This window comes from Rattus norvegicus, chromosome 6, assembly GCF_021556685.1.
Source record: "Rattus norvegicus strain SHRSP/BbbUtx chromosome 6, alternate assembly SHRSP_T2T, whole genome shotgun sequence".
Classification (NCBI taxonomy): Eukaryota; Metazoa; Chordata; class Mammalia; order Rodentia; family Muridae; genus Rattus; species Rattus norvegicus.
In genome coordinates this window covers 31,284,141-31,293,799 of record NC_141539.1, presented here as the reverse complement: position 1 = coordinate 31,293,799, position 9,659 = coordinate 31,284,141, and the positions used below count along the sequence as shown (strand labels likewise).

At 41.6% G+C, this 9,659-nt stretch overlaps 1 protein-coding gene across 1 annotated transcript in view; it reads left to right on the top strand.

Annotated features, from left to right (window-relative positions):
• Window positions 1-4,186: 4,186 nt before the first annotated feature.
• Spata31h1 (SPATA31 subfamily H member 1) overlaps window positions 4,187-9,659 on the top strand; it is a 32,759-nt gene continuing 27,286 nt past the window's right edge. Inside the window, exon 1 of the mRNA NM_001447068.1 lies at window positions 4,187-4,347. Coding sequence (NP_001433997.1) covers window positions 4,213-4,347 — 135 coding nt within the window. The 5' untranslated portion in view covers window positions 4,187-4,212. The remainder of the gene's footprint in view (window positions 4,348-9,659) is intronic.

The window sequence follows — 9,659 nt, the reverse complement described above, 5'->3', positions numbered from 1 at the left end:
CCATGCAAACAAAAACAAAAACAACAAAAAACAAAACAACAACAACAACAAAAACAGTAATCAGACTCACTACACACAAACAAGGGAAGCAGGTACTTCAGGAGAGAAAGACAATGTCAATTAGATAAGATCTTTGGGGACCACATCTACTCAGAGACTAGAGAGACTAGACATCCTCTCTCTGTGTCTGCAAGAAAGAGTATAAGGAACTCTGGGAGTGCTGGGCACCCTTTGGTGGTAGAACCCAACAAACACTAGAAAGGTGTCTGCACTGCTTTAGACCGAAGCTGTCACTGGTTTTGGTAAATCAAAGGGGCCCTGATTCATCCCAGGTTCAGTCTTCAGGTGCTTGCAGCTAAGGCACTCACTGTTGAGATCTGGCTCCCCCTTGCGTCAGAGAAATAACCAATTAAAAGAGGCCCTGGGAGTTCCCCCATGGAGTTATGGGAAGTTTTTAGTGGCTAGAGTTATTTTGGGATATGACAAGGAGAGGTCAAGAATCAAGGAGAGGGGGTTGGGGATTTAGCTCAGCGGTAGAGCGCTTTCCTAGCAGGCGCAAGGCCCTGGGTTCGATCCCCAGCTCCAAAAAAAAAAAAAAAAAAAAAAAAAAAAGAGTCAAGGAGAGTTGTGGAACAAAGGAAGTTAAAGTGCGACAAATAAAATCCGAGAAATGTCTTCTGGCTTACAGTGGTTGTGCGGAGTGAGTAATGGAGAATCAGGTCTTTGCCCGGGGATTCTGGGCTCTAGGAAGAGCTAAAGAAGTTCAGAAACAATCGTGCTAGAACCGAGTAAGGGGTGGAGCGCATGTCTTCAATCCCTTCACGTGGGAGGATGCAGCAGGCAGAGTCTAGGGGGCAGGATGTGCATTGGAGGCTACATAGCAAGATTGCTCTCCTCAAAGGATTATTCAGAGACAAATGGGCTACAGTTTGCCTCCAGCACTATTTGGAGAAAGCAAACATCCAAGGGGATGAAAACGACTGGAGAATAGACCGCAGTGGTGCTGACACAAGAGCAGTGGTTTTGCGGCTGACCCAGAAGACTGTAGGACCGAAGAAGTTAAAAGGAAATGATCTCTAGGGTACCCAGTGGCTGGACCAAAACAGAGGGGACTTAGGATAGGAGACAGTTGGATATTGAGCACATTTGAAGTCTGATGTGTTCAAAATGGAACGACCGTGCTCCCAGATCAATCAGCAGCTATTTTTCATACTCAGGCCAGCTAGCATGGGTCTCGAATATATATGTTTAAAAGTCTGTAAGGGCAAGGAAGGGAGTTTAAACCAGGTAGGGGATGAAAATACCAACCTGGCTCCGTACATGGACTCAACAAACACAGCAAAAAGCACAGTATCCCATCTAAATTCAAGGCAGGATTTGTACACATGGTTAAATCTCAGTATTTCAAGAACAAACTTTGCGTATAGAATCTTATAATAGATATAAAACACTCCCTTCGTGGGAGAGGGAAGAATGGGGTCTCCATTTAGCTGGTGACCGAAGGCTACAGAGTGAGAGACACAGAAAATGAGCTCTGTTTTATAGGGTGCCCCGACCACAGTGATGTGAAGTGGAAACCTCTGGTTTATTTGGAAAGTCAGTTATGTCAGATGATGTTTTCCTGGGGCACACAGGTGCAAGGATGTCTTGCTAAAGTAGACAAGTGGATGAATGTTTTCTTGAGGCAGACATGTGGAAGGACCGGCGATGGAGTGTAAATATGTCCTCACAGACAGTTGGAGAGGAGCACTGAGCATTGGCGTGTTTTGCTCTGCCTTGTTATTCTTTTTTTTTTTGGTTCTTTTTTTTCGGAGCTGGGGACCGAACCCAGGGCCTTGCGCTTCCTAGGCAAGTGCTCTACCACTGAGCTAAATCCCTAACCCCCTGCCTTGTTATTCTTGTTTGCTAACAGTACACTTGTATTGACTCACCTCACATAGCACCATTGAGCTCAGCTTGTGGCAATGCCCACCGACCATTGAGAGAAACTCGCCAAAGAACTCATGAAGCTCCTGCGGCTTCTCGCTGCTTCTGCAGCCTCCCCTTGGGCCAGTGGCGAGCCTTGCAGTTTCTTCAGAATTGAACTACAGCTGCTGGTTCATATTTGGTGTTTGCTATGGGACTGAACTTCTGACGAGATTGAGCTCGCCCCCAAAGAACTATTGCTAAACAGGCCCACCCGCACCCCCATATCCTAATAACTTTGCTCTTCTACTACCTCTGGTGTGTGGTCAGCAAGAGGAGAAGTTGAATGCTTATTAAAATAAGCTGCAAAAAATGTATACTTAAATAATGAGGTCTGGGGGTTGGGGATTTAGCTCAGTGGTAGAGCGCTTGCCTAGCAACTGCAAGGCCCTGGGTTCGGTCCCAGCTCCGGAAAAAAAAAAAAAAGAGAGAAAGAAATAATGAGGTCTATCAAAAGCAAGCAGACAAGAAGAGCTCCCCACTGATTAGGCTGGGAAAACCGAGCAAGAAAGCGAATGATCGTATTGAGCCGTAACAAGAAGTACAATAAATACACATGCATCTATACCAATAAAAATGTGAACAAACCAAGTGTGGTGAGGGGGGTGGCAAATCTTTCTTACTCAAGAATTTGAAGTAGCGTGTGTTATGTTATTACTCCAGGAGATGGGACTTAATCATGCTAGCCCCGTACCTCTGATTGGACTTGATTTATAGGAAGTGAAGTATGAACACAGGAAAATGGTAACCTCAGGTAGAGAGATGTGGCATGCACTCTCTACAAATGGCCTGACACTAGTGTTACAAGTTGATAGTGTGCCCCTCTTGCTGTGCTGGAATAAGTAGGGTGGGTCGCTGATGGGCGTTCTCCATTCCTACGCTGCCCCAAACAGAGCCTCAATCTAAACGTAAAGAGAACATGACGGGACTCATATTTAGGGGTTTCTTTTCTTTTTTCTTTCTTTCTTTCTTTCTTTCTTTCTTTTTTTTTCTTTTTTCTTTTTTTTTTTTTTTTTGGTGTAGCGATGAAACACTTGCTTAGGACTCAGAGGACTCTGGGTTTGGTCTCCAGCAAGATGGCGCTCTAGATTGGATCCTGAACACTGGTGGGGAAATACGAGCTGCAAATGAAGGCTGGAGTTAAGAGTGAATGTACCAATGTTTTCATTTTATTGCGAAAGTGTTTGCGTAGCTCAAGCTGGCTTTGAATTTGCAATGTAGCCAAGGATGCCCTGTGGTTCTGGACCCTCCACCTCCTATTTAACCTCACGGTCCTGACAAGTGTAATGAAGTTATAGGAGATGTTAAGGGTGGGACTGGGGAGACAGCCCAATGGTTAGAGCACTGGCTGCTCTGGCAGAGGACTCGAGCTGAGTCCCAGCACCCACATGTCCTCTCACAACTGTGTCCAGTTCTGGGGGATGTGATGCTGTCCTCTGACTCTCTTGGGCATGCATGAGGTACACAAATGTACACGCAGGTGAAATATACTTGCACACTAAATAAGTTTTTTAAAAGGATATTAAAAATAGGTTAGAAAGGGTAAATGGGATTTACTGTACTCTTCTTGCAGCTTTGGTGGTTACTCCAAAATAAAAAGTACAAGTTAACTTGGCAGTCCTAGGATAAGGTGTTCCTCTAAGGCTACTACTCCATTTCATGCATCTTAGGTCCACAGCAACTAGGAAATATGGAGACCTGTGGATTAGGAAAGTCTGTGAGGGTTCCCACTCCGACTATCCTCTCCTTGATCCCATTTGACTCTCTTTTCTTTTTTTTTTTTTTTTTTTTTTTTTTTGGTTCTTTTTTTCGGAGCTGGGGACCGAACCCAGGGCCTTGCGCTTCCTAGGTAAGCGCTCTACCACTGAGCTAAATCCCCAGCCCCTTGACTCTCTTTTCTAACCTGCAGTTTGAAATGTATGGCAGGGGACCTAATTCAAACTTGGCACAGTGGCCAGCTCCAAAGAAGATGTGAATCAGAACAGGCCATTTTGGAAGACTTCAAAACGTTTCCTCGTCACTTCTTCCTCAACGACACTTTGTCAAGCTGGACCCCAGAAAGTTCATAGATGGATTCTTCCCTGAGATCTGGGATATCAGGGTTCTCAGAGCCAGGGGCAGCCTCAGGGAAGGACAGTGGCTGGAATGCACAGTGACCGGCCTTACTTTGAAGTACCTATTGTGATGTCATATAGAGGAATTCTAGAGACAGAGACTCTTTAGTTGAGAGGGGCATGGGCTTGAGTAATGGAGCCAATTTGGGGGCTGGATATCCCACTGCCAGACCATCTCAGTCTTATTCTACTTAGTTTCTTGGTTTGTGGCACCTGGGTGTTGTTTTCTAGGTATCGGAGCCGGACACAGGTGGTAGCCAAGTCAGAGGTATGTGATAGCCACTCTCTCTGAAAACCCTCTTCTCTCTCTGCTGAACCCCCATAGGTTTGTATAAACGCTCAGCCTCTGGGCCATCTGAGGGAATGAGCAGAGGGTAGGGGGAAATAAGACAATGACCATGGATGTCTTAATTCCCTTCCAGAAGCTTTAGGCCAGGCATGGTGGTGCACACCTTTGATGTCAGCAATTGGGAGGCAGAGGCAGATCTCTTTGGGTTCAAAGTCATCCTGGTCCACCTAGTGAGTTCCAGGACAGCAAGGATTACTGTTTCAAAAAAGCCAAGAAGAGGGTTGGGGATTTAGCTCAGCGGTAGAGTGCTTGCCTAGCAAGCGCAAGGCCCTGGGTTCGGTCCCCAGCTCCGAAAAATAGAAAAAAAAAAGCCAAGAAGAGAAGAGGAAGAGGGAAGAAGAGAAAGAAGAGGAAGAAGAAAGAAGAGGAAAGAAGGAAAAAGGAGAGAAGGAAGGAGGGGAGAATAGGAAGAGGTGGAGGTGGTACTAGTAGTAGTAGCTTTAGGACCATACTATCAAGAAGATATTGAGGGAGAACATATGAAGAGATATTGAAGAGATGTTGCCTAGGAGCTAAGCTGAAGTGAGACATTCAGACTGACAGACATATAACATTTGGGGGAAAGACTGTGATAAGAGTTGAGAGAGATATTGTCCATCACATGGGAGGCAGAAGGCTGAGTGAGTTCATTTTGTGAAGAAAGATTTATGCTTATATGACAAGACAAAGAATGTCTTGGGACATTAATCGCAAGAGACAGCTTTGTGGGTGGGAATTTTTACTTCCAACAGAAGAGGAATTGTTTGCATACATGGTGTACGTGGTTAACGTTAGTAGGTCATGCCTCTTCTCTGAGTTTCCTCTGAGTAGAGCATGAGTGTCTGCCTCCCCCATAGTCCTGCCATCTTGCCCAGACTTGACACACCCACCTTTTTTATTTTAGTCATTCTAGTGAGTGCATGTTATCGCGTTGTGGTTTGTGTGCACCTCCCCCCCAATTCTCACACTTACTATCCATTTGGAAATTCTTGTAAAAACTGCCTGTTCAAGTCACCTGTGCACTTTTCAATTTGTGTGTGTGCATGTGCGCATGTGTGTATCTGCATGCATGTGTGAATGTGTGGATGCATTTGGCATTGTTCACATGTAGAGAGGTCAGAGAACAATTTTTTTTTTTTGGATTTGCTTCTCTTTACCTCTATGTGGGTTCTGAACTCATGTCACCAGGCTTGCACAGCAAGGTGCTGACCTGCTGAGCCACCTTCCTTGGGCTCTCTTAGTATATTTCTAATGGTTGGGTTGTTACTGCTTTACGTAGTGATTTGAAAGTCCTCATTGAGTATTACAGTCAGGAGTTCTCTGCTAGGTATAGATATTACATAGCACGTAGAAATCCTTCCTTTCATATTCACATCTAAGATTCAAATCAAATTACTTCCTGTGGATGATGTGAGGTGGGAATTGAAGTCTCCTCCAATTCTAGATATCTATTTAGTCTCTCTAGTAGAGCAGAGGGGTAAGATGAGTGAACCACTTAGATACAAACTTAACACACACTCATGCACACATGCAGGGAAAATACTCATACCCATAAAATAAACCCTTAAAAAATTAAAATAAAGAGACGGAGTCTCAGGGTCCATCACAAGCTGGCTTTGAAGTCACTATGTATCCCGGGTTGGCCTCAAATTCGTGACCATTCTGGGTCAGCTTGCTGCACCGATTCTAGTTGCATGCCATTGTACATGGCATCCATCCTGAAGTGCCAGGCTAATTGTTCCTTCAAGGCTTTGATTGAGATTCACATGGGATTTACAGTTCAGATGAAAGATTATTGACATACTAAGAAATGAGTCAATTCATAGATATCTTTGTTTCATTTATTTATTTCTCTCAGAATATATTAATCTTGTGTGTGTGTGTGTGTGTGTGTGTGTGTGTGTGTGTGTGTGATCTGTTTGTGCATTGCATCCTCCACCCCCCAGAATCCTCTTCCCATATAAGGTAAGAAAAGGTGGTCTGATGACTCGTCACTGACCTGTCATTCTGTTTCAACCCTTGCTACATTATTTTTAAGCAAACCACAGATAATTTCATGATAAATATTTTAGTACATATAGTTCAAGATCCTGCCTCCATTCTGCAAAGGGAAAAAAAGGAAAAGAAAAACGGATTAATCATAATATCATCATCACACCTAAAACTTAACAATAAAATTCAAACAGTTCCTTAATAACTCAAATACACATCAGTGTTTAAATTCCAAATGCAGTGACATGAATTACTATTTATCCAGACTCGATATCACATGTTGGGATTGTACTCCATGATTTTTGACTCTCCTCTAGTCTACAGATTCTCTCTTTTTTTTCTCCTATTTGTCCCATTTATGTACTGGAGAAAAGGGTCATTTCTCTAGATTTCACAGCCAACATTTTGTTGATCAAATACCCGTGCTGGGGCAGTACTAGTTGGACTTAGTGGATTATCTAAACACAAATAAAACATGAAGTTGGAGGGTGGACATTTGTGGGGGGTGTGGAAAAAACTGGAAGGAGAGGAGAGTATGATTATATTTTATTCTATACATGTACACGATTTTAATTAGGAAAAATTATAATATCCCTTCACATGATTTGACATATTCTGCTGCCTCTTGTACTTCCTGTGAGTTGGGATTTATCTGAAACTCTTGTAGAAACACATTTGTCAGGGAAGTGTAACCTTCAAGAGAGATTAACTCTGCTCTTTCTAGACTGGGTAAGTCTTGGAGGCATGGCGCCTCACTCTCTGAGGACTAGGTCAGTTGCCATAGGAGTTGGAATCCCTTTCTCTTACACACCATTCACTTGTTGTTCTGCTTCTTCTGTGAGCTGAAGCTATGCAGAGACCCCATCTAAAGCTAAGGACATGCTAGCACTAGGCTTAGACTTCCAGAACCACGAGGTCAAATAAACCTCTTTCCTTCATAAATGAGCCAATCACAAGTACATGAACATGAATCAGGAGGAAGTTGAATCTAAGATTTATCAGAATTTGTTTTCTGGTGGGGAGGGAGGCCATATTTCATAGATGGTGATAATCACCAGGAGGCACATAATGCCTGGCTCTGTGTGGCATTTTACTTTTATCTATCTACCTATCTAACTACTATCTGCTATCTATCTATCAATCTACTATCTATCTATTATCTTCTACCTACTATCTACCTACTACCTACTATCTACCTACTACCTACTATCTATCTACTATCTACTATATCTACCTATTATCTATCTATCTATCTATCTATCTATCTACTGTCTAGCATTTATCTATCTATCTATCTACTATCTACTATCTGTCTATATCTATCTACTATCTAACTTCTATCTATCTACCATCTACCTACTATCTATGTATTATCTATCTATCTATCTATCTCTATCTATCTCTATCTTTCTATCACCTATCTATTTACTATCTACTATCTGTCTACCTACTATATCTATATCTACCTATTATCTACTATCTATCTACTATCTATCGTTTATCATCTATATATCTGCTATTTATCTATCTATGTCTATCATCTACTATCTACTATCTATCTACCTACCTACTATCTATTTACTATCTATCATCTATCTGTTATCTATCTACTATCTATCATCTATTTTCTACCTACTATCATCTATCTACTATCTATGTATTATCTATCTATCTATCTATCTATCTATCTATCTATCTATCTATCTATCTATCTATCTATCTATCTATCTATCTATCTTTAGCACCATGGATGAAATCAAGGCTCTCATGTTTGCTAGGCAAGCAGGTCCACCACTGAACTACATTCCCAGGCCTGATAGGATATTATAAATGCTGTTTGCTAAATGATGCTGAAATCTGAAAATACAACAGATCCTTTCATATTGACCTGCTTAAAGGATCCTGCTAGGTTTGTCACTTTGACCTTTTTTTTCCTTTATTCTTTATTACTTCTTTCCCAATCCTTATGTTTTTTTTTTAAAACACAGTTTTTTAATTTTTTTTTCAGAGCTGGGGACCGAACCCAGGGCCTTGCGCTTGCTAGGCAAGCGCTCTACCACTGAGCTAAATCTCCAACCCCCAATCCTTATGTTTTTATTCTCCTTGCTTTCATGATTACAACTTTGGGTATGATTGATATTCAGGAGCTGTGGGCATCTGTCATCTTTTTTATTAAGTCAAGAAAAGTTTTCCATAATTCGCCAGGGTGTTTTTTTCTTTTTGTAGTTTTTCAAATGTTTTACTAAATCAAGAGAGTTTTAGCAAGAATTGATGTTAGTTTTTTTAAAAATTTGTTTTAAATTTTTAAAATTAACCTCTTTATACTGGGCGCTAAATATTAAGTCTATTCCTGTCTCTATTTAGATGGTCATATGCTATTTTCTTGTTTTTTTGATCTGTGTACTGAGTTACACGGGAATGTAAAATAAAACGTTAACTGTGAATTCCTAGGATATGTATAAACACATGTATAATGTTACTCCCAATATCCTTTTATTAGATTTATTAGATTCAGTTTGCTGATACTTTGTTTGGGATTTCTGCATCTATGTATGTGAAATATATTGACTGGTCAGGCCTTAATTAGATTTTAGAAAGAAGATTGTTCCAGCTTCCTCAATTAAAAATAGAAGTGAATCTACATTTGCATCTCATTGGTGAAACAGATGCCCTCAACGTTAATGGAGTTATAAGGGATTTTGAAGTTCTGTACTAAGAATCTGGAACAAAGACCAGATTGTTCTCTCTCTCTCTCTCTTTCTCTCTCTCTCTCTCTCTCTCTCTCTCTCTCTCTCTCACACACACACACACACACACACACTCTCACACACACACACACACACACACACACACACACACACACACACACACAAAGGAAGAGAAACTGAGGCTAAGAAATTGGCTCTCAAGGCTCCTCTGATATTCATAGACAAACTCAGTGTCATCATCCTGGGTCCAAAACTTGCAGGACAGGTCGGGCTAGGAAAATGGGTATACCTTTTGTGCTTCACTCCTGTGGAAGAATTCTCTTCTCTTCAGGGAGTTCTGGTCCCTGCTCTTGAAGCCTTCATCTGATTGGGTGATGCCCACTCACAGTATGGGAAGCAATCTGCTTTAAAGTGCACTGAATCTAAATGTTAATCATATGTAAGAATTACAGTCAGAGAAATGTTCTAGGCTAATATATGACCAAACAACTGGGTTCCATAGCTTAGCCAAGTCGACATAAGATTAACCATTACAACTCTTTCCTCTTGTTA